Below are 25,786 nucleotides of genomic sequence, written 5' to 3'. Positions count from 1 at the left end.
ATATCTCCGGTACTGATTTTTCTGGTACCGGAGATATGCAGACATGTGAAACCGGCCTTGTTAAACTATTAAAATTTGAAAGTGCTTGTAAAAACAAACAACTTTGCAATTTTGCTTTTTATCATAAATCCTTCCAATTCTCAGTAATGGAGGGATTTTTAATTTTAATTTCTTGTTGCCTAGGTTACCGGCCACCTCTGCCATCTATCACTAATGGCCAGGCTCTTAAGCAAGGAATAAAGAGCTTTTAATTTAATCCAATTTCAGAGCATGTGAATCACTGCTCTGAAACTGGTTTGTCCTGGCCAGCTTCAGTGCCCTTTCACTCCTCCGATGCTGCAAGCAAAGTTGTCTTTGCAACATCAAAGTGTGCACAGTTTGGAACAGCAAAGCAACAATGCTGCTGGCCCAAACTGTCAATCAAGCAGTAGCAGACTGGCCCAGCAAGGAGGAGGCTGGGGAGCAGTGTGCTCTTAAAGATTGCCGTTATTGTTGTTTAGTGTTAATGCTAACAATTCAGTCAGAAACTTAATACAGTTACAAATAGTTACTTTGGACCGGGCAAAGAGGGAATAGGGAAAGAACATGAAAAAAAATGCCATAAAAAGAGCATATAGTCAGGAATTATTCTAAGGGTATATGCAAATTGCCTCTTCAGAGATGAAGAGGACATGAATTCTATAGCGCCACCTATTGGAAGCAGGAGCATTGCAGGGCGAATAAGCCTCCTGACCTTGGCATGCCAGAGCCAGAATGTCACTCTCCACAAGCAGAAATGTTACCCCTTAGATCTAAGGGTATATGCACACAACTTTTTTTTCATTCTGATCCACTCTGAAACCTGCTTTAAAAAAGTGCTAAATAAACATTTAAAAGAATGACGATACGAATTGCAATGTTAAAACGACTTGCTGTTCATATGTTTAGTCTTTTAAGCGTCTTTTTAGCACTTTAGGTTTCCAACCAGGTAAAAGAAGTGACCTGACCATTTTTCAGGGGTTTTCCACTCTGAAGAAGCTCTATATTTTGCAATACAAGTCAATAGGAAGGCTAAAAATACATGTGGAAATTGTCCCGGCATCTTTTGAGCATTTTGCCAGCCACTTTACTTGAAAAACTGCCAGTCGTTTCTTCATTGTTGAATGGAGTTAAAATTAAAAAATAGACAAAAAATGTCAGTAAAAAATGCCCCAGAAATGGTGGAAAAATGCTCAAGAAACCCAGTAGCAGCCAAAAATATCAATAAAGCTCTCAGAAAATGACCAAAAATACACTAAAGTTTCAGAAAAAAACACCAACCTTGAAAACATTGATAGGTTCACCCACCTGGAAAAAGCATGTGCACATATCCTAAGGCTGCGTGCCCACTATGCGTTTTTCAAGCGTTTTTGCCGCGGAATTTCTGCAGTGAAACCGCTTAAAAAATGCTTGGTAATATGTGCCCCATGGTCCCCAATGATAATCCACATGTGCTGTGCGCATGCAGCGGAAATTTCCGCTGCGGATTATCATTGCGGAAAAATACGCAGCATGTCCATTAATTTTGCGGACAAGCAGCGTAATCGCCGCCATTGACTTGCATTGAAACGCATATTATCTGCATGACTACATGTGCACATGCGGATATTAAGCGATTCTATGTGTGGATGGTACCCGGGTTTGGAGAAGAGGAGATTCTCCTCCAGACCCAGGTACCAAAGAACCCATTAAAAAAAGAATTTAAAATAAAAAATAAAGATTATACTTACCTTCTGATGGCCCCCGGCCTCCTCAGCGATGCGTCCGGTCTGTTTTATGGGTCGCGGTGGTGTGAGGGCCTGCCATGACGTCATTTAGTCATGTGACAGGTCACGCGACTGCTGACGTCAGCGGTCGCGTGACCTGTCACATGACTCAATGACGTCATTGCTGGTCCTTTCACACCACCCCGACCCATACAACAGACAAGACGGCGCAGAGAAAACACCGGGGGCCATCAGAAGGTAAGTATAATCTTTATTTTTTACCATTTTATTCTTTTTTTTTTTTTTTTTTTTAACAATAACTTGGTCACACTATATATGCCGGTTGCATGGATTTATATAGTGTGAACAAGTTGTCAAGCACTTTCCAAGTGATGCTAAAATCGCTTGCAAAAGTGCTTGATAACCCGCATGCGGAAATGCATGCAAAAACGCTTGATAAACGCTTCTACCTGGTGGGAAAAACGCATGTAAAAACCGCATGTGTTTTTCCTGCCAGGGAGAAGCGGAAAAAATATGCAGCATTTCTGCATCGTGGGCACATAGCATAAGGTCATTATAAGGCTATGTGCCCACGTTGCATTTATGAAGCAGAAAATTTCTGCTTCATAAATGCAAGTCCTCTCCCGGAAAAACGCATGCGGAATTCCGCACGCGTTTATCGCGCATTTTTCACGCGTTTATCACGCGTTTTCCACATGCGGAATTGCCTTGCGTTTTTTATGCATTGGACAAAGGCAATTCCGCTTGCGGAAACGCAAAATTAAATGACATGCTGCGGATTTTTGAACGCGGCATAAACGCTGCGGAAAAATCCGCAGCATGTGCATAGAACTTGCGGAATCCCATTGGGGACCATGGGGTGCGGATATACATGCGTTTTTCAAGCGTTTACGCTGCGGAAATTCCGCAGCATATACGCTTGCAAAATGCTACGTGGGCACACAGCCTTACACAGCAGAATATTGGCCAGGAAAGGGGTCTTAAAGAGGACCACATTTTACACGCTAAACTGGATAGGTTATGATAAAGGGGATGAAGATCTGAATAAAGCATATTATTTATTTTTTTATTTCTCATCTCTGTTGTGGGCATATTAGCTTGTAAAGTTTTTATGGTAATTTCCACTAAAACCAAGGGAGTGTTAGCAGAGATTGTTCTCTGGGCGCATGTACTTTTTCCCCTGTGTGACGTTGACCAATCATAAGCAGAAGATGTCATGCAGGTGAAGAAAATAAAACTCCTCCAGAGAATTCCAAAACAGCCTTTTTGATCTGATATGGTGAGACTCATGTCTAACCAGCTGGCGATAACTGAGCAGGAGAGCAGAGCTGTAAGTCATTACATACACGGCTCTGCATCTATCCTAGGTAGCGAGGAATAATGTGTTAGTACCTGGATTTGATGCACAGCAGTGTATGTGCCAGGTGCTGTTCGCACACCACATCTCTCATCTCACCGCATGACAGCACTGGGAGATGAGAGCTGCAGTGTGTGAGCAGCGCTTGTCATATACAGCGCTGCACATAAATTACATGCAGGGCCGGACTGGGACTGAAATATAGTCCTGTTATCTGAATACAGCACACCGACCCATGCTGTCCTCCTTCCCTTCCCCAGATATCCTGTCTGGTGGAAATTAAGATTTACTACAAGACCTAGATTTCCCATATTACTGCTATATAAGATAAAATAATACCGCAATAATAATATTGCAATATAATAGACAAATACTATCAGATCATAACCAAATATCACCAGCATATATAGCAATGATAATACCGCCATACTGGTCAATAATCAAAACTACTGTACTAAGACTGATATTACCACCAAACAGTGTCCATACAATGTTCCTGTTTTACAACAGTGTCCTGCAGACCATATTCGGTATGTGTATACTGTACAGGTACTCACTAGTGGCGTTTTCGATGATTTCTCCTTTTCTTTTCCATTTGCACACATAACTATGATTCTTAGGCTGTGTGCCCACGATGCGTTTAAGCGTTTCCACAGCGGCAGAAACTCTTAAAAAACGCATGGTAGAAGGTCTGCCATGTTCCCCAATGATCATCCGCATGTGCACATGCTGCAGAAATTTCCGCTGCGGATTATCATTGCGGAAAATAACGCAGCACTACCAATTATTTTGCGGAAGTGCTGCATTTTCGCCGCCATTGACTTGCATTAGAATGCATGTATTCCGCATCACTGTATATGTAGATGCGCATTCCATGCATTCTAATGTGCGGATGGTACCCAGGTCTAGAGGAGAGGAGAAAATAAAAAATAAATATATACTTCCCTTCTGGCGGCCCCCGCTGCGCTCGTCCTCCTTGCTTGCCGGCACTTCGCGATGGACTGAAGGACCTGCGCTGACGTCATAGTCATGTGACTTGTCACGAGATGCTGACGTCGGCAGGTCCTCCAGTGTACCACTGCCGGCAAGGGAGAACGGAGCGAAGCAGGACACCGGGGACCATCAGAGGGTAAGTATAGATTTATTTTTTTATTTTTTGACATTCTCTCGGGTCACAGTATATAAATCCATGCCGTTTGCATGGATTTATATAGTGTGACCAAGATGACAAGCACTTTCCAAGTGATGCTAAAATCGCCTGGAAAGCGCTTGTCAACCCACATGCGGAAATGCATGTGAAGAACGCTTCACTTCCGCTTGTCCCTGGCAGGAAAACGCATGTACAATCCGCATGTACAATCCGCATGCATTTTTTTCTGCCAGGGAGATGCAGAAACGCTCAGGAAAAAATCCGGAGCATTTCTGCATCGTGGGCACATAGCCTTAATGTTTTTTTTTATTTTATCAGGATAAGATGTAGTTTTTGGAGCACAAATCTATTTCTATAGTAAAAAAAAACTATTCTGAGAAAAAATTATTTTGTAAGTTAATTGAAGACTAAAAATGATTTTAAATATTTTTGTATGAGTTGTTCCAATTAAAATGATACAAAACATACACTGAATATTCTAGATTGTTATTGGAACATGATTTTAACATTTTCCTTATTACAGAACAAGTTTGCAGTATGGAATTATGTGCTTAAAAAAGTTAAATTACGACAGAAAAGAACTGGAACGAAGAAGAGAAGTAAGCCAGCATGAAATCAAAGGTAAGTTATGTACACACATTGTATCCACTGTTCTTATAGCAATATTGCTAGATGTGTTTTACTTGTGCAGTATTCAAGCGAAGCTATATATTACCATAGCTCAAAATATTCACAGCAAACCTATATAGTAGAGTAAGATAGCAGCTTCTTTACCCTATAAAGACCATATGGTACACCAACATAAGCACTGAGCACATGGGAAGAATAGAATCTAATGGCTCATAGGTGTTTCACATGCACACACACACTTTTTCAAAGTGTAAAAACAAGCAACTATTTCCTTTATATTAAAATCCTCCTCGTTAAGAATGGAGGGATTGTTAATGTTATGGTGTCAATTTATAGCGTTTAATTTTACAGTGTATAGCTTGTCTAGGTTAACAACCATCCTGCAGTCTCAAAGCGGTCGGTTACCTTTCCCAATAAAGCCGTGTCCCTTTAGCAAACCATGCACCCATTTCAAGTGAGGCAGATCTAAAACTAGATACAACTATCTGGCCAAAACTTTTGTGCATTTTCTGCCAAGTCAACATGCATGATCAATGTTTTGCTTAAAAAAACAATTTCAAACTTGTACATTAGACGTGTAAGTATTTTATGAAAGTAGATTCAGATAACGATATATTGAAAATGAGCTTTCCCTGTTTTCTCTGGTTACAGATGTGTTGGTGTGGAGCAATGACCGTGTGATCCGTTGGATCCAAACAGTAGGTCTTCGAGATTATGCAAACAATATATTAGAAAGTGGAGTCCACGGTTCTCTCATTGCTTTGGATGAAAACTTTGATTACACAAGTTTAGCACTATTACTACAAATTCCAACACAAAATACTCAGGTAAGTCGCCTTGCTCAAGCTTGTGTGCCAAGATGACCGTATACTTATTAATTGACAACAATATGAATGATAATTTTACCATACATTGGTAATGCACTTTTTTCTGGTCAAAGGGAATCTTTCACCAGTTTTTTGCCACCTAATCTGAGAGCAGCATGATGTTGTTGCGGAGACCCTGATTCCAGTGATGTGTCACTTACTTGGCTGCTTGCTGTGGTTTTAATAAAATCACTGTTTTCAACAGAAGAATGTCACTAGTGGACTCGTAAACCTGCAGCCATGTAGTCCTTCATATTCATGAGCTCTGTATAACCACCCCCGCCACACAAACACACTCTGATTGGTAGCTTTCTGCCTATGCAAATTGTACAAATAAAACTGTCAATCAGAGGTGTGGCTGCCCTCAGATGGGGTAGTGTAAACCATGTGACAGATTCCCTTTAATTTAACAGCCATCTTCCTTGATTTGCCCACACTATCTATACTACATTTCTTATTAGAGGTATTTGATAATATTATTATTATTACACCTACTACATATTGGGATAGGATTTTGGAGATGGAAATACCCCTTTATCAGATTGTTTCAAGTTTCTTGGTGTGTTTAAAAATAGAAACTGACCCCTTTGCCTCCGTTTTTTTCTCATCTGTTTTTCAAAACTGAAAGACGTACACTAAAAGTTTTAGTTATCCACTGAATCTTAACAGTGGGTCAATGATTAACAATGGGTTAATGATAAACAGATAAAACATGGATGGAACTTTGAAGAACAAAGTATGTCTTCCGTGTTTCATTCATTTTATATGGATACACATAGACTTTAATGGCCGAGTCTGAGCCATTAAACAGATAACAATCGGACATGTCTCATGGATCTGTCACCTAGAGCAGTGTTTAATATGGAGTTTTGTATGGATCAATTCAACTTTATGGTTCAGTGTGCAGTCCAAGAGAAAAGTGAATAGCACTAGATTGTGTTTGTAGCCTCCTTTTTGCCTCATGTATCCCTATTGTAGCTGCATAAAAAATAGCCTAAAATAAGCTAAATGTAATTATTTCCAGCAACAACAAACTCCTGGCTAGGGTCCATCTTTTGATGACCCAACCTGGTGTAGTCCAGTTGATGCTTGTCATTAGTGTAGTGCTCAAAGTTTGCTCATTTTTTTCATTCTCCATCACTTTTGATCTGGTCTTCAGGTATAGGTCAGTAGCTCTTTTGGGCCTATCGGTAACCTGCATTCGTAACTCAATAGTTACATTAAAACAATGCAGAGGATACAGAAATTTGTTCTGGGGTAGAGGTGAGAGAATTTGAGTGGAATGTAATGTAATTCTCTTGAATCTTAAAAAAAATTAGTATTCTCCAGAACATGGATTTTTTTGTAATCCACTCCATGCAAATTCAGCAAAATGGCGACCGCAATTATGCTGAGCCGCAGAGGGCTAGGCAATCTGTTTAAAAAAACAATAATACTCATTTCGACACTCACATGCCCTGCCACTCCCGCAGATCGCCGTCTGGTTTTCCATGGCCTTTACTTTCTCCTTTCTCTGTCACACACATCCTCTTAACTCCAGGCCTTGACTTCCGGCACGACTAGGCCACTGACGTCCCTGCATGCCATGAGATGTTAGAGGCTCAGTCATACCAGAAGTTCTGGACTGGAGTGAAGAGGCTGAAGAGCGTGCAGTTAGTGGGTGGAAAGGGAAAAGAAGAGGTGAGAATGAGTGGATGGTGGGCTGCGCAGGGTGGCAGGGCAGGCGAGCGGTGAGGTCAGATTTTTTTTTTTACATCTTACTTTTTATCATCCTTTGGCATCTGGGAAGTCTCCAGAGCACCTTAAGCGGCATTCAATTTGCATCGAAAAACTCTGCTGCAATTCTACTTTTGCTGTAAAATACATGTGATTTATTGGATTTAAATCTTGGCAGATCTGCTCCTCTCTAGCTGGTGCACTTTATAAAATAGCAAATAGCACATCCACATGGCTGAAAATATTACAGCAGAAAACAGATATTACAACAGACATGCTGTGAGGTAAAACATGTTTAAAAGCACGCAGTGAAATGTTTTACCTCACAGAAAGAATCAGCTGTGATCCTATGTTGTCCTGTCTGTATACTCTTGCATTCTCCCCTACTGTGGTATGATCAGACCATGTTACGTACACGGTCAGACACAGCCATTACACAGTACACAGCAGGGGCACATTTATAAGATTATCTCAGCACAGGAACATTTTATTTATCACATCCAATTGTGGAAATTATTATTATTATAAGATCCATTGATTAAAATGAACCTTATTTGTGGAGCAACCGCTTCAAGTGCTTGCATATTTGTCAGTTAATAAACAATTTATAAACTTTTTATTTTCAGGCAAGACAAATCTTGGAAAGAGAATATAATAATTTATTGGCACTTGGAACTGAAAGAAGACTTGATGAGGTAATAGTGCTTTGCTGCCCAAGTCAGTTCTAACCTGGGAGATTCTCCTCTCATCCTGCTGTGGTTTGGGTTCTGATGCCGCTTAGACGTAGCGGTGATAGTGAGTCATATCATTTGCTATTTTAAGAGTCTTGCAAATACGCTTGAAAAAGACAAGTATAATACAAAAGAGGTTACACGGTGTTTAGTCTCAATGGTGTGTCATTTTTTAGACTCCGATAAGACACCATGCTTCTCAAATATATGGAGGCAATGAAATCTTGACCTCGTATGAAATAGTTTTACTGCATGGAAATAGTTCCTTCTAAACAAAGTGTAATCATAAAGTAAGATCACAAATTAGTAGTATGATGGGCACAGACAGTTTTATACTTACCAGTCGCCGTCTTCTTTTATCGATGACACTCCAGTCCCGCGCCGTCATCTAATTACCGCAATGTCTGACTGACCAGAAGTCAGAGGTAATGGCCACAAAGCTCTCAGTGTAAGTCTTTGAGGGCCTCATTCTGGTTCTCATAGACTTACATGGAATTTTGACTTTGGATTACCTAGCAAACACTGGAGCGATCTGACAGGTCACAAATTGCTGGAGAACAACAGCAACGGCGCCGGGAACAGATGAAGATGGCGACTGGTAAGTATAAGACCAGGAGCAGGGAACTTAGTTTAACAGCACTGCAATAAAAAAAAACATTGGATTGATGCTTTAAAATCAGGAAAATCTGGATATTTCCATATGTGAGCTATAGACATTTAGACGCCGACTGCCCAGAAACCTCTCCAAAATTGAACTTGTTGAAAGATATGTCATTAAGAAGAGATGTAGAGCTTGGAGAATACTATTATTAATCATTTTGTTATGGTGGCCTGTGGTAAGTGATGTAATATTCCCCAGAGGGTGAGAAAGAGTGAGCTCTTGTAGAGAAGTCAGAGTGCATTGCCTCTTGAGAAATGTAGTCTAGAGACATAAAGGAAGAGCTAGCAGGAAGTTCAGACCACAAAGATGGCTCCATGAGCCTGAAGGGGAGCTGAAAAAAGCAACATAAAATGTAACAGGGAAATTTGTGGACTCATTACAGGAGCAGCCAGATAGTTAGTTATTTTTTCTCTATTTATTTTGTGCCCAGAAAATCGCTTGAAAGGTACAGACAATGAATATATTCTATTTACTATATGAATCCAAAAACTCAAAAGAAGAACATTAAAGGACAAGTGGCTTGTGTATTATAGTGTAAAATAAGTAAATGCATGTTAGAAATCTAAAATAAAAGGGGAAACCACTACGTAAAAGTAATAACTTTACATAAATACTTTCCCAATGTAATTTGGCATGATTTGTATTTCCAGAGCGATGACAAAAACTTCAGACGTGGGCCCTCCTGGAGGAGGCAATTTCCACCACGAGAGGTCCATGGAATCAGCATGATGCCAGGCTCTTCAGAAACACTGCCAGCAGGATTTAGATTAACAACAACATCCGGGCACTCACGAAAAATGACAACAGATGGTACCAATTTATTTTTAGCTGCGCTTGCAGCAAGACAGTATACTATTGTGTATAACTGTATTAAATGGATTATTATGTCAAAATAACACGCTGTATGTTTACAGGATATGATCATTTAATAAAAATCATGCTATAAACATTACAGTAGAATTATGGTTCCAGCTTCTAACACATATTCCAACATAGATAAACTGTAATAAACAAACACATTGGAGTAAATGGTAAAAAACATACTTATTACATGTTTTGTATAAGTATCCTAAATGAGGAACAGCTTTAGAGTAATTTGGTCTCTGGCAGAAACTAAAAAATGAAGGAGGACCCCCCATCAATCATTTGTATGCGGTGCCTACAGTGGCTTGCGAAAATATTCACCCCCTACTTTACATTCGGTGTTTAAATATTTTTGTAATCCGATTTGTCTGTGCTCCATTAGCACTAAATAGTCTAAGTTGGTGAAGTGAAATGAGAACAATATAGGTATAAATTAAATTTATGGGACCAAATAGCTAAAAATTGGCATGTGTATATGTATTCGTCCCTTTTGCGATGAAGCCCCTAAAAAATTCTGTTGCAAGCTATTACCTTCATAAGTCACATGTTTAGTGAAAGGAAGTCCACCTGTGTGCAATCTAAGTGTCACATGATCTGTCAGTATATACACACCTTTTCTGAAAGGCTACAGAGGCTGCAATACCATCAAACAAGAGGCACCACTAACCAAACACCATGAAGACCAAGGAGATCTCCAAACAAGTCAGGGACAAAGTTGTTGAGAAGTACAAGTCAGGGTTGGGTTATAAAAAATTTACCAATCTCTAATGATCCCCCAGAACACCATCAAATCCATCTTCATCAAATGGAAAGAACATGGTACCACCACCAACCTGCCAAGAGAGGGACGCCCACCCAAACTCTCCGCTCAGGAAAGAAGGACATTAATAAGAGAGGCAGCATAGAGACCAAAGGTAGCTCTAAAGGAGCTGCTACGTTCCCAAGCAGAGACTCAAGTATCTGTCCATATGACCACAATAAGCCGTACACTTCATAGAGGTGGCCTATATGGAAGAGTGGGCAGCAAAATCGCCTATACTTACACACACAAATTTTAAGGTTTGTTTTGAGTTTGCCCAAATGTGGAGGATGGTGCTGTGGTCAGATGAGACCAAAATTGAACTTTTTGGCCACCAAAGTAAATGTTATGTCTGGTGCCAAACTAACACAGCTCATCACTCTGAGAACACCATCCCCACAGTGAAACATGGTGGTGGCAGCATCACGTTGTGGGGATGTTTTTCGGCAGCTGGGATAGGGAAAATGGTCCGAGTCTAAGGGAAGATTATGCAGGGATATTCTTGAACATTTGAGACTACGACGGAGGTTCACCTTCCAACAAGACAATGACCCAAAGCATGCGGCTAAAGCAACACCCAAGTGGTTTAAGGCAAATCATGTGAATGTTTTGGAGTGGCCTAGTGAAAATCTAGATCTTGATCCAATTGAGAATCTGTGGTCAGACTTGAAGATTGCTGTTCACCAGAAGAAACTAACTTGAAGTAGCTGGAGCAGTTTTGTCTTGAGAAATGGGCAAAAATCCCACTTGCAAGAATTGGAAAGCTCAGAGACATATCCAAAGCAACTTGCATCTGTAATTACTGCAAAAGGAGGCTCTACAAAGTACTGAATTTAGGGGGGTGAATAGTTAGGGCAAAATTACTGAAAACTTCAGTGTACATATTTGTTGTTTGCTTCGCCAAAAAACAAGATAACCAAATGTTCACAGATGTAGGCATGTTCTTTACATGACACAAACTGAAAAACACCAAGGGGGTGGGGGGAGGATGAGTACTTTCGCAAGCCACTGTATATACAGTATACACATATGCATAATGCCACGGTATGTTGTTAATAAGCTGCAGGTTCAGGGTGGTGAAAATGTCAAAGTAAAGATTCCTGAAAGTACATTTCAGTGAAGAGGTTAAAGGGATTGTCTACTATTTTTTTTTTTTTTTAAAGGGGTCAAAGTAGTATCAAATAAAAAATCTATACTCATCCTCACTGTTTCTCTCACCCCACCACATCCGTTTTGATGCTTACTTGGTCCCGGGTGGCCTCTGCTTCCTTCTCCCATTTAGCAACACTGAAAATTGGCAGAAATGTCCTCTTCGCCGTTCACTGGTTGAGCGAATGGCTGACTTGGATTTTTCGTCCATTTCAAGTGTGTTGAGATGAAACAAGCAAGCAGAGACCAACAGGGACCAGGTAAGTAGTAGAATAGGATCTGTAGGGGATGTCTGAGTGAGCCTTGATTCTTTTCTTATTTTATAGTAGTCTGAGCTCTTTTAGAACTATTTATTATCCACTGGACAACCCCTCTAATATCACTGACAGTGGAGCAAAATATGATCTTCATTCCACTGTTGGATAGATAACTGCTTGGGTTATTGTCCAGCTTGCCCCCATCCCGCTAATGCCGATTCTACCCTCACCATCACCTAGTAATGGCCTTTATAAAGTACTGCATTTATGGTTCATATGAATGCTGACTCCAAAACACATTATTATTTTTTTTTCCTTTATTGATCCCAATTTTGCAAGATTATACCAAACAAATATGATTGGTTCAAGTGAACTAATTTTCCAGGTCCAAAGACTTTTTGTAAGGAGACATATCCCAGCTTAAAGTGAATCTCCACATTTTTATCTACAGAAATTCAAAATTTGTGATGATTAACTTGTACTACTAGGGTATATAGATGTTATAGATGGGGTTAAAGTGGCTGCCAGACTTCACGTCCATATTTCCTCCGCAGTGGTTTGAAATCCTCTGCATAGACACGGGCATTTTGGATGCCTACAGTGGCCTCTAGGTGGCGTGCTGTAAGGAAGAATTGTATTATTTGAAGGGCTTGTCTTTTGCAGAAAACCTGTTTTTCATCTGAAGCTGGTTTATCCATCTGCTGATCGTTGCTGTATTTGCATTTCACTTTCTACTTTAAAAACTTAAGTCTGTTTCTCCTTTTTGTATTTTATCAGCTGCTGCCTCTTCAGCAATGCAGAGATTAGACAGCTCTACAGTCCGGACATACTCATGTTGACAAATCTAAAAAGAGCAAAGCACTGAGTTGCAGTGAGTATTCTTCAACTTTTCACACATCTTCTTGAAATTTGACCACCAATCATTCATCTTACATTTGATTACTGTTTCACATTTAAAGGGGGTTTCCAACAAGAAACATTCATAACATATCCATAGTATAGTGAATAATGTCTGATTGTTGGACCTCCACTGAACACAAGAACAGCACTCCTGACCTGCTGTGGTAGGGATTGAATGGTGCGGTATAATCATGCATGACCACTATGACGCGCCCCCTGGGCCGTGGGGTACTCGGTGCCGGGCCGGTCGGTGCAGGGGATGTCACATTGGCAGTGTCCCGGTCCGTGATCCAGGGCGGTCAATAAAAGGGGATTATAGTTTTTAGAGTTTAATGTTCGTGACGCCACCTGTGGTATGCGGCTATATGGAGCCGCCACTGCGGTGCAGATCCCCTGGAGCTGATGATGACGCAGCAGAGTTGGTTCAGCTCTCCACAGGTAGAGCTAAGCTCCAGGGCAGTGCAGTGATGATTAATGAGGTAGATGTTGCTGTGCAATGTAGTGCAGGGGATGGTGCAGCTAATAATTCTAGGACACAGTGGGGTGCAGTCTTCAAGGTTTACTCACAGTTGTTGAACTCCAGGCTACCAGGACCAGGGTAGAAAAACCAACATATGATCCATTTTGGGAGAAGGAGATTAAGTATAAGGGAAGACCACCCCTAATTATAACTACAATCTCTGCCCACCAGGACCAGGGTAACCTCCCACGCTGTCCTGTGTTTACCAAGGAAGGGGTTCAGCAAACTCCCAGGTATTTCAGGAGTACATAACGGGACCCCATTCTGTGTGCCTTCCTCGATAGTCTTCCTGCGCTGGCTCTCACCCTGCCCTGCGCCGTACAACCAGTGTCCCAAGCCGGTAACCTCGGATTTTGGCGGGCAACCTGCAGTCCTCTGAATCCTATGTGGCTACCTTTTTAGCGATGTAGTTGCGGTTGTGAGCAGCTGCATTCTGAAAGTACAGAAGCCTCCGGTTTCTAGCTGAGCCTTGTAGTTCTCCACTAGTTAGGGGCCGGTCCCCTTTGCGGCCTGATCCCTCCACGTTGCTGCAGATTCGGGTGCACGGGTGGCTTCCGGGACGCGCCCCCTGGGCCGTGGGGTACCCGGTGCCGGGCCGGTTGATGCTGGGGAATGTCACAGTGGCGATGACCCGGTCCGTGACCCAGGGCGGTCAATAAAAGGGGGTTGTGGATAGGGGATTTATGGTGATTGTATAAAGTTTGTGATGCCACCTGTGGAATGCGGCCAAAGGGAGCCGCCGCTGCGGAGCAGGTCCTCTGAAGATGATGTTACTGCAGCAGGGATGGTGTGGCTCTCCACATGAAGAGCTAGCTCCAGGGCAGTGTAGATGTTGTAGGTTGTGCTGGGCATTGTAGTGCAGGGGTTGATGGCGCAGCAATAATCAGTCCACAACTTAATGGCAGTTTACTCTTGTCTTTACTGGTGGTGATTAGACAAGCCGGGACTAGGGTGCTGGCTAGAAGTGGAAGTCCGGGCAGCCTGGAAGCAAGTAAAGAATCCTCCTTGCCAGGTGAAGTTGGAGGCCTTCCCTTTCTACTAAACTCTTTGGCCCTGCTGTTTGTAGCTGTGCAGTGGCCCTCGTCCCTGAGTGTAACGTTTCTGTGCTCACCCCTATGGCAGGCAGCTCGGGCCTTGCTGGTGTGTCGCTCCCTCGTGGCTGTGCTGGGCCCTGCGGTGCTGCTGAGCCTCCAGGCGTCTGCTGGGGCCAGGAGACCTGCAATCTCCTGCACTCCGGTTTCTGCTGCTGGGCCTTCGGTGCCCCACAGCCTCGGACTCCGGTGTCCGGTTCTTCTGTGTTTGTTCCTTCTGGGGTGAGCTGCCGTGCAGCTCCAGTCCCCAGCTCCTCTCTCCTGGACGTCCTCACTTCAACTTCTCACACTAAGACTAACTAACCCCGCCCCCAGATCCCAGTTGCCAAGGGGAGTGGCTCCCCTTGATGGTATGGAGCCAGGAAAGTGTTGCATGTTTAGTATACCTGACTAGGGGATCCCTGCTTGCTTCCAGGCATGGCATTACCTCTTTTGAGGGAGGCAATGCCACTGTGGCAACCGGACCCCTGGGGTGCCACATCCGCAATCGCCGTGCCCCTGGGATCCCCTCACTTCTGGAGCCTTCCCTCTGCTCCCTTCCTCGTCCTGCCAGTCCTCCTGGGCCTATCACTCTAGGCCCGCTCCTCTGAGCAGAGCTCCTACAGAGCTCCTGCTCCCACTCCTCCTCCTCAGGCTGTCTTCTCTGACTGGACTCTCTCTCTAGATGGTTCCCCTTTTTATACTCCTACTGAAGTGCTCCCCTATGTGCTTCCTCCACCCACACCCACTACGTGGTTCCACCCTCCAGCTAGGGGCCTGGGACTGTGCTCTCCCTCAGGAGCAATCTCGCCCTTCCCTCTGAAGTTGAATGTAATGGATGTAAGTGCGTGGGTCCCGGGCAGTACTCCATCCTTACCTGAGAGTGGGATACCACACCTCTGGGTGAGATGCAGTACCTCTGTGGCGACTGAATCCGCAGGGGAACCACATTATCTCCTGGTAAAATACAGAACATCCGCGGGCTGGAACAGTGAAAAACAAGATACTTTAGACATACAAAATTTTTTAGAATGCATTCACTTATAAGAATTATCAAAACTTTTTCTTCCCTTTATGGGAAGCACACCTTCTTAAACGTTACAGGTTTCTTTATCAGCTTACAAAACATTATAAAACTTTTTTTTTTTTCCAATCAAATTCTCTTCACATCAATAAAACATTTTTCACATAAAACAATTTTCAGCTCATTACAGTGAGATCCATAACCGGGTGTCCATCTCACTGAAGAAGGTGCAATTTGAGGGACCCGTCCGAAAACCCTCAACGTAGGCCCTGGGCGTGGCTGCAGGGCATATGTGATCCAGCTGTTGGACCACGTCTTCGGCCACGCCAAACAGGTTTTTGTTCTATGGTCTGTATAAAACCAATAAGAAGCACCTTAAGAAGTGCAAACTATATACAGTTTAAAAGTTTTTGGCTGCTCACAGTCCTCAGCCTGTCAGTTCTTTGTGCCTTAACTGAGTACACTAGGCAAATAAACAAAACTTTTCAACCATACAGCATTCCTGCTTTACCCTTCCGGGTAACTATATACAGTCTCTTTATTATTATTATTTTTTTTTTTAAACTAAGCAGTTCAGTAGTGGGGCCCCCTCCGGGGGAACATTGACCCACCACTAGATGGCTCAGCTGGGTCATCTTCTTCGGATGGCAAGGGTACCCTCTCCTCCTCCACCACCCTGTAAACATGGAGAGCGTACCAGCCCCACTCTCCTCTGTGCCTGGTGTAGGTGACCTTGTCACCAGGGTATAGATCCCGCGCCGGATGTCCCTGCTGTAAATCTGATTCCACGGCCCGCCAATTCACAAAGAGGTCCGTGCCAAGTTGGGGCTTTCGGATAAAGCCCCATCCTCCATCCAGGTCGAACTTGACCACGATTCCCTCTACTCGTGGACTTGGCGTGGCCAGCTTTGCAGGCCCGGGTTTTCTCCTCCATATTGCGGGCCTCCATCCTCTCCCAGCACACCCGCCGAGTCCGCCGCTCCGCCTCTAGCTGGGGGAGTTCCCGCCTGCAGTGTTCCTCTTTGTGCGCTGCCTCCTTTTGGGTCTCCCTGGGGAATCCCATGAAGTCACCCGCCGGGTTATCCCATCTATACTGCTCTCCTTCATCTCTATGGGCAACCAGGGGTGCAGGAGCGGGCAGCAAAGGGAGGCTCTGGTCCTCAATCTTCGCGGACCAATCCTAGTCCGCACATCCGTACACCCATTCGAGTGTGGGGGCAGGCGGCTCTTGCAGGGGGCCCAGGAGCAGGTCGGTGTCAGAAGTGCCCGAATAAAGAGACTCCTGTAAGGGGACCAGGAGTAGATCAGCGCAGTCGGCGCCCGGGACATGGATGCTGCTCCTACCTGCTTCCGTGGTTACTCCGGCAGTACCTGTCGCCTCCCGTTCCATGAGGGGCTCCACCGGGGCTGGGGCGCTGCTAATGGAACTCAGCGCTGACTGCTGCCGGGTCACCAACTTCTCCAGCAACTCACTTCTCCATATGGCGATGGCAGCTTGCTGGGCCTCCTCCATCCGCCCGCCCAGCTCTTGTACCTCATCACGGAGGAATCCTGTATCCTCCAGGGACAGTTTAGCCATGAATCCCTCCAGGTTGAGGGATACTGCTCCAGGCGGCAGGCCACAGGCCGGAGTTTGAGGCTGGTCTCCCTCCATCGTGCCTGCCGGGTGCGGTCTGCGTGCACTGCTGGAGACTCCGCCCTGTCTCCAAGGTTTCTCTTCTCCTCTCCCCTTTCTGAGGCTTTCCCATGGCTGCTTGCTCTCGGCCACACCTGGGGGCGGTTTCCTCAGACTGATGGATACATCTAGGTATATGACCACAGGTGCATGGGGCGGGCCCCGCTTTTGGCGCCATTCTGGATCCCGGCCCACGATGGGAGGTTTCTTGTCGTCCTTGATAACGCACATACTGGTGCCCATTCTTCTGGGGCGGGCACCATATTCAGTATACAACACAGTCTCTAGGCGCACAATACCCGGTTATAACGGGTTGTTCGTGACCCCAAGTAAGACGTGCCCCCTGGGCCGTGGGGTACTCTGTGCCGGGCCGGTCGGTGCAGGGGATGTCACAGTGGCAGTGACCCGGTCCATGACCCAGGGCGGTCAATAAAAGGGGATTATAGTTTTTATAGTTTAATGTTTGTGACGCCACCTGTGGTATGCGGCTATATGGAGCCGTCGCTGCGGTGCCGATCCCCTGGAGCTGATGGTGACGCAGCAGAGTTGGTTCAGCTCTCCACAGGTAAAGCTAAGCTCCAGGGCGGTGCAGTGCTGATTAATGAGGTAGATGTTGCTGTGCAGTGTAGTGCAGGGTATGTAATTCTAGGGCACAATGGGGTGCAGTCTTAAAGGTTTACTCACAGTTGTTGAACTCCAGGCTACCAGGACCAGGGTAACATCCCATGCTGTCCTGTGTTTACCAAGGCAGGGCTTCAGCAAACTCCCAGTTTCAGGAGTACATAACAGGACCCCATTCTGTGTGCCTTCCTCGGTCGTCTTCCTGCGCTGGCTTTCACCCTCCTCCCTGCACCTCGCAACCAGTGTCCCAAGCCGGTAACCTCGGATTTTGGCGGGCAACCTGCAGTCCCCTGAATCCTATGTGGCTACCTTTTTAGCGATGTAGTTGCGGTTGTGAGCAGCTGCACCCTGAAAGTACAGAAGCCTCCGGTTTCTAGCTGAGCCTTGTAGTTCTCCACTAGTTAGGGGCCGGTCCCCTTTGCGGCCTGATCCCTCCACGTTGCTGTAGATTCGGGCGCACGGGTGGCTTCCGCACTCACCGTGCCCCTGGGATCCCCTCCCTTCTGGAGGCTTCCCTCTGCTCCCTTCCTCGTCCTGCCAGTCCTCCTGGGCCTCTCACTCTAGGCCCGCTCCTCTGAGCAGAGATCCTACAGAGCTCCTGCTCCCACTCCTCCTCCTCAGGCTGTCTTCTCTGACTGGACTCTCTCGCTCTCTCTCTCTCTCTCTAGATGGTTCCCCTTTTTATACTCCTACTGAAGTGCTCCCCTGTGTGCTTCCTCCACCCACACCCACTACATGGTTCCACCCTCCAGCTAGGGACCAGGGACTGTGCTCTCCCTTAAGACAATCTCGCCCTTCCCTCTGAAGTGGAGGGTAATGGATGCAAGTGCGTGGGTCCCGGGCAGTACTCCATCCTTACCTGAGAGTGGGATACCACACCTCTGGGTGAGATGCAGTACCTCTGTGGCGACTGAATCCACAGGGGCGCCATACCACTGCCGCTCTATACTGTGTGTATGGAACAGACTGCGGTGGCAAAACATTATGCTCTACTACCTCCATCAGTCCCATAGACAATGATTGGAGCTGCATTGGTCATGAACAACCATGCTTCTTCATTCATATCCATCAGAGGGAGGAGGAAAAGGAAAATGGAACCCATGTTTTCATGAATGGTGGATCTCCCTGCAATGCAGCCCCCAGTAACTAGACATTTATCTTCTATCTCTGATATTTAAAGGCTTTCTTCATAAAAACTGTAATCTAACTGCTCATAGTTTCATCCAAGTGTACTGGAGTCCTTTATAAACTTTCCAGTGTAGTAGAACAGCATATGTTATTTGTCCCAACTCTTGGGAAGTCATAGTCTACTCTCTGGAGTTCACTATAGAATTGCTGGTAGACCTGCCTCGTTACACCGAAGTTTATAAAAATATTTAGATTTGAGAGTCCTCAGTGGTTGATACCTTTTAATGGCGAACTGAAAATATGGTAACAAATTGCAAGCTTTTGAGATTACTCTGGTCTCTTCATCAGGCATAGAATAACACAAAATCTGAAGAGTCACATATTTATACAATACATATACAATAGGACACAAATAATGCAATAGATGAGACAAGTGATGTGAAGCAGAACTTTGAGTATGGGAGAGGGATAAACAGCTGTGGCCGTAAATATTGGAGCAGTTCATAGATAGGGAGCGTGAAAGTGTTATTGTTCTGTGATTGAAGTGGTTGAGTTTTAGGATGACCCACAGGTCTGAGGAGCACATTGATGTAGAATGACATAAATCCATGCAACACATTCATTCCTGCATTGAGTGTGTCAAAAGTTGTAATAAGTTTATATTCTCAGACTCTGTCTCTCTATTATTATTTATTATTGCGCCATTTATTCCATGGAGCTTTACTATGATTTGAAATTACCTTTTAATACCAGTAATTTTATGTCCACGATGCTGTGATCATCACATGGATTTATGTAATTCTAGATCAACTAAGGAATGTGCTCCTCAGACCTGTGGGGTCAACACAAAACTCAACCAGACTTCAATCATAGAACAATAACACTTTCACACTCCTTATCTATGAACTGCTCCAATATTATGGCCCCAACTGTTTATCCCTCTCTCATACTCAAAGTTCTGCTTCACGTCACTTGTCTCATCTATAGCATTATTTCTGTGTCCTATTCTGTATAAATATGTGACTCTTCAGATTTAGCGTTAATTATGCCTGATGAAGAGACATGAGTAGTCTCGAAAGCTTGCAATTTGTTACCATATTCTCAGTTAGCTATTAAAAGGTATCAACCACTGAGGACTCTTAAATCTAAATATTTTTCTATCTACTGGGTAACACGGTACAAAGATATATATTTTCCCTGTACCGAAGTTTATATTAACTTATCAACATGATTAGTACAGTTTAGTAAGCTACAAAGAAAATGAACTTCTTACATTCTACTGATCTTCTTTACCTGTTTTATAGTCCACAGCTGCATTCAAAATTCTGCACAGTTTATATCTAAATTCTTCAAGTGCACTTTACTGGCACCTATTTAAAGAAGCTATTGGTCTTACTGTATTATATGAGCTCAATCAAATTATTAAGATTGGTGACTATTGATTCCCATAATAGACAACAAAATTGTGAGCCCAATAATAAATGCTCAGGACCAGTCTAATAAGGGCTAATACGATCTTATAGAGTAACTCAAATATTTCTATAGCTTATGACTAAACTGTATACTGGTCAGAAGTGGTTGCAAACTATTCAGCTAGAAACTTCCTAGAAATCACAAGATAAACAGTTAAATGACAAGAAGAGTCCTACCCCATCTCAGCAGCTTAGGCATTATGCATGTAGCTGAACGTATTTAGAAGGATCTCTGCTATAAGCTGTCATTTGTTAGATGAAAGTTAGGTGCAAAAGATCTCTGCAAAATGTGTATACCCAAGGTACCGGTATATGTTTTTTGCAGTGTCCCTAAGATGGTCAGTTACTGGGCATCCATCATGACACTACGCTCGGAGTGCTGAGTGTAAGCAAATGCTCCGTGCACCTTGTCTAACACTGTTTCTGACCAAGCATGATGGTCTGTTTATTGTGACTCATACTAGAAGTAAAATTAATTTATTTTTTCTCTTTACTTTGTTTGTTCAAAGACTATCCCATTATGTGGCTGCTTGGAGTAGATATCCACTATCATCTAATCATCTATTTACTTTTTCAAATCGGTTTCCTCTTAGAAAAATGATATATTAAATGGGTTGATCTACCAATATCACATCTGTTTTATACATATCATAAAAAAATGAATAATATTGGCTGTTTATATGCTGTTAAAAAAAACAATGCGGTGAATCTTAAAGGGGTTTTCCCACAAAGTACATTTTAATTCATAGATCTTGGAATAAAAATAAGTTCTCCAGTGGGATGTGTAAAAAATATTCCTGCACTGAGTTAATTTTATAAATGTGCCCCTGCTATGTACTGTGTAATGGTCGTGTCTGACCATACAGGAACATACCACAGCTCCTGGAAAGGGGAGAAAGCAAAAGGCCATATATACAGGACAGCATGAGATCACAGATGTTGCTTTTTGTGAAGTAAAACATTTCCTTGCCTGTTTAAATCAGCAAATTAGCTCACAGAAAGTGTAGAGTTACACGACCATTTTCTCCACATCTGAGAAAAATGGTCTGATTATTCTGATCAGATTCTTATTAGACCCCTGATCAGACTCTGTTTGACCTGACCAATAAGCGAGGAATTTCGAGCGGGTCCCTACCCTTCCAGGATTTTCATATGTTATAATATATGGGAAAGGGCTTCCTTTTCTTTGTTAAGTATACTTTAGAGTTGACCTCTCCCACCTTTTCCACCACCCTTTAGGGTCCCTGTCATTGGGTAAGGAACTTGCTCTCCACTGTGATCACTAAGACAAGTACCAGATCCCGTATTTTGTGGATTATAAGGCGCACCCCAAATTTTGTGGTGGAAAATAGGAAAAAAACATTTTTAAAAAAATCTAATCAGTTTTAACAGTAGCTTACCTGGGGGGTGGCAGTGGTGGAGTCACAGGAGCCAGGGTCGCTGTTCAGGAGGTCGGCTGCAGTGGCAGGAGTGGGGCGATGCTGCGGCCCCGTCCTCTCAGAAGATGTTTGTGCCAGTGAGCGGAGGTCCCCTCTGCCGTACATATCCCTGTGGTGGGCTTATGGAAAATGGCTGCCGGAGGTGGCGCATGGCAGATTGAGATCGTGGGAGACGCACTTAATTTCCCTGAGACCATAATCTGCGCATGCGCCGCCTCCAGCGGACATTTTCCCGAAGCCCACTGCAGGGATATGTACAGGAGAGGGGACCTAGGCTCAACGGCGCCAATATCTTCTGAGAGGACGGGGCCCACAACATCGCCCTACTCCTCCTGCCGCCAACCTCATGAGTCAGTGACCCTGGCTCCTGTATCCCAACTCCACTGCCGCCCCCCAGGTATGAGACGCACCCACTTTTTCCTCCCAAATTTGGGGGAGGGTGGGGAAGTGCGTCTTATATTCTGAAAAATATGGTGAATTGTCTCACTCGAGCCGACTGATTACCCCCTGGATTTTTCCTTTTGGGCCTTGAGCAGGCTCTCATTTACCTATTCCGTCATCTTGGCCCCACGACACAATAGATAATTACAGTGGCATGTAAAAGTTTGGACACCCCTGGTCAAAATTACTGTTATTGTGAACAGTTAAGCAAGCTGAAGATGGAATGATCTCTAAAAGGCCTGAAGATAAAGATGACACATTTCCTGTGTATTGTAGGCAAAAAATATATGTATATTTCTATCTTTTACATTTTATAAATTACAAAAAGGAAAATGGGCCGAAGCAAAAGTTTGGACACCCTGCATGGTTAGTACCTAGTAGCCCCCCTTTTGCAAGTGTCACAGCTTATAAACGCTTTTTGTAGCCAGCCAAGAGTCTTTCAATTTTTGTTTGAGGGATTTTCATCCATTCTTCCTTGGAAAATTCTTCCAGTTCTGTGAGATTACTGGGTCGCCTTGCATGCACTGCTATTTTGAGGTCGAGCCACAGATTTTCAGTGCTGTTTAGATCAGAGGACTGTGAGGGCCATTGTAAAACCTTCAGCTTGCGCCGTTTGAGGTAGTCTATTGTGGATTTTGACGTGTGTTTAGGATCATTATCCATTTGTAGAAGCCATCTTCTTTTAAGCTTCAGCTTTTTACAGATGGTGTTATGTTTGCATCAAGAATTTGTGGAAATTTAATTGAATCCATTCTTCCCTCTACCCGTGAAATGTTCCCCGTGCCATTGGTTGCAACACAACCCAAAAGAATTATTGACCCACCCCCATGCTTAATGGTTGGATAGATGTTCTTTCCTGAAATTCTGTGCCCTTTTTCTCCACATATACCTTTGATCATTGTGGCCAAAGAGTTCTATTTTAATCTCATTGGTCCACGAGACTTGTTTCCAAAATGCATCAGGCTTGTTTCGATGTTCTTTTGCATACTTCTGATGCTCGATTTTATGGTGAGGAAGCAGGAGAGGTTTTCTTCTGATAACTCTTCCATCAAGGTCATATTTGTGCAGGTGTCTCTGAACAGTAAAACAATGTACCACAACTCCAGAGTCTGCTAAATCTTTCTGAAGGTCTTTTGCAGTCAAGCGGAGGTTATGATTTGCCTCTCTAGTAATCCTACGAGCAGCTCTCACTGACATTTTGCCTGGTCTTCAAGACCTTATCTTGACCTCCACTGTTCCTGTTAACTGCCATTTCTAAATTACATTTAGAACTGAGGAAAGGGCAACTTGAAAACGCTTTGCTATCTTCTTATAGCCTTCTCCTGCTTTGAGGACCTCCACCATTTTCATTTTCAGAGTGCAAGCCAGCAGCTTAGAAGAACCTATGGCTTCTGTGGCTTCTGTTCTTTGGCACAAGGTTAGAGGAGGCTGGGTTTTTTGCATCATCTGGCCTTTCCTAACGATGATATTGATAGTGATGAAGTCATAACCCTAAAAGGCTAATTAAGGTCTGGAACTTTGGTCAAAGTTATCTGAGCACATAAATCTGCTAGGGTGCCCAAACTTTTGCATTGGTTGATTTACCTTTTTGTAATTTATAAAATATAAAAAATGACAATATAAATATATTTTTGCCTAAAATACAAAGGAAATGTGTCATATTTAATTTTAGGCCTTTTAGAGATCACTTAATCTAAAACTTGCTTAACTGTTCACAATAACAGTAATTTTGACTAGGGGTGCCCAAACTTTTACATGTCACTGTAAGCCTGGCCCCTTGCGGAAACCGATTATCATCTCCCGGCTTCCAGGGAACCCCATTTAACCTACTTACATTTTCCAGAGTACCTTTTAACGTTGAGTCCATGAGCTGGACGGACAGTCCCATATTTATACTGGGACTCCTCCAGATCGGGAATATTGGCTTCAGGGGATGCTTCCTCATCTCCCTTTCTAGCCAGTACAATGAACGAAAATTCACCATTTACATCATGTGACTTTGTTACCATAGCTGACTCCTGGTGGCATACTGGACTGCTGAGTGCTACAGCTTTAGCCCATAAGTCCCAGAACAAAGGAAAATCTCGACCGATAACAATAGCGTCCAACAAGTCCTTGAACACTCCCACTTAGTGGGACATGGAACCACAGTTCTTGACATCTCCACGGATACACCTTACCCCTACCACCTTCCCAGGGACTAGCACAAGCAGAAAGGTCACCAAACTCCCTGAGTCCAGAAGACCCATCAGTTGGACACCATTCACAGTCACGTGGCATTCCTGAGGCCCCTCGGCAGGATGAGGAACAGCACTGCAGGCATGGTAGGCGAAGTAGGAGTAGTGGCAGCCTACTGAGCAGTCCATTGGTTCAGAAACCAGTGGACAATTGGCTGATATACAGTTAGGTCCATATATATTTGGACAGAGACAACATTTTTCTAGTTTTGGTTCTAGACATTACCACAATGCATTTTAAACAAAAGAATTCAGATGCAGTTGAAGTTCAGACTTTCAGCTTTCATTTGAGGGTATCCATATTAAAATTGGATGAAGGGTTTAGGAGTTTCAGCAAATTAACATGTGCCACCATGTTTTTAAAGGGACCAAAAGTAATTGGACAATTGACTCCAAGGCTATTTCATGGACAGGTGTGGGCAATCCCTTCATTAGGTCATTCTCAATTAAGCAGATAAAAGGCCTGGAGTTGATTTGAGGTGTGGTGCTTGCATTTGGAAGGTTTTGCTGTAAAGTAAACATGCGGTCAAAGGAGCTCTCCATGCAGGTGAAACAAGCCATCCTTAAGCTGCAAAAACAGAAAAAACCCATCCGAGAAATTGCTACAATATTAGGAGTGGCAAAATCTACAGTTTGGTACATCCTGAGAAAGAAAGAAAGCACTGGTGAACTCATCAATGCAAAAAGACCTGGGCGCCCACGGAAGACAACAGTGGTGGATGATCGCAGAATAATCTCCATGGTGAAGAGAAACCCCTTCACAACAGCCAACCAAGTGAACAACACTCTCCAGGAGGTAGGCGTATCAATTTCCAAATCTACCATAAAGAGAAGACTGCATGAAAGTAAATACAGAGGGTTCACTGCACGGTGCAAGCCACTCATAAGCATCAAGAATAAAAAGGCTAGACTGGACTTTGCTAAAAAGCATCTTAAAAAACAAGCACAGTTCTGGAAGAACATTCTTTGGACAGATGAAACCAAGATCAACCTCTACCAGAATGATGGAAAGAGAAAAGTATGGCGAAGGCGTGGTTCAGCCCATGATCCAAAGCATACCACATCATCTGTAAAACACGGCGGAGGCAGTGTGATGGCTTGGGCATGCATGGCTGCCAGTGGCACTGGGTCACTAGTGTTTATTGATGATGTGACACAGGACAGAAGCCTCCGAATGAATTCTTATGTATTCAGAGCCATACTGTGTGCTCAGATCCAGCCAAATGCAGGCAAACTGATTGGTCATCGTTTCATACTACAGATGGACAATGACCCAAAACATAAAGCCAAAGCAACCCAGGAGTTTATTAAAGCAAAGAAGTGGAATATTCTTG

The 25,786-nt window shown here is 43.7% G+C and overlaps 1 protein-coding gene across 11 annotated transcripts in view; it reads left to right on the top strand.

Moving 5' to 3' along the window:
• Nucleotides 1–25,786, top strand: part of PPFIA2 (PTPRF interacting protein alpha 2) — a 446,534-nt gene that overhangs the window by 410,767 nt on the left and 9,981 nt on the right. For all 11 annotated transcript variants that reach the window (XM_073651603.1, XM_073651602.1, XM_073651604.1 and 8 more), the window contains 5 exons: nt 4,776–4,873; nt 5,534–5,709; nt 8,091–8,159; nt 9,507–9,666; nt 12,703–12,796. In XM_073651603.1, coding sequence (XP_073507704.1) covers nt 4,776–4,873; nt 5,534–5,709; nt 8,091–8,159; nt 9,507–9,666; nt 12,703–12,764 — 565 coding nt within the window. In that variant the 3' untranslated portion in view covers nt 12,765–12,796. The remainder of the gene's footprint in view (nt 1–4,775; nt 4,874–5,533; nt 5,710–8,090; nt 8,160–9,506; nt 9,667–12,702; nt 12,797–25,786) is intronic.

The sequence above is a fragment of the Phyllobates terribilis genome, unplaced genomic scaffold (genome assembly GCF_046119375.1).
Source record: "Phyllobates terribilis strain yellow unplaced genomic scaffold, ASM4611937v1 Scaffold_11__3_contigs__length_659146591, whole genome shotgun sequence".
Taxonomy (NCBI): domain Eukaryota; kingdom Metazoa; phylum Chordata; class Amphibia; order Anura; family Dendrobatidae; genus Phyllobates; species Phyllobates terribilis.
This window is presented reverse-complemented; position numbering and strand designations above follow the sequence as displayed.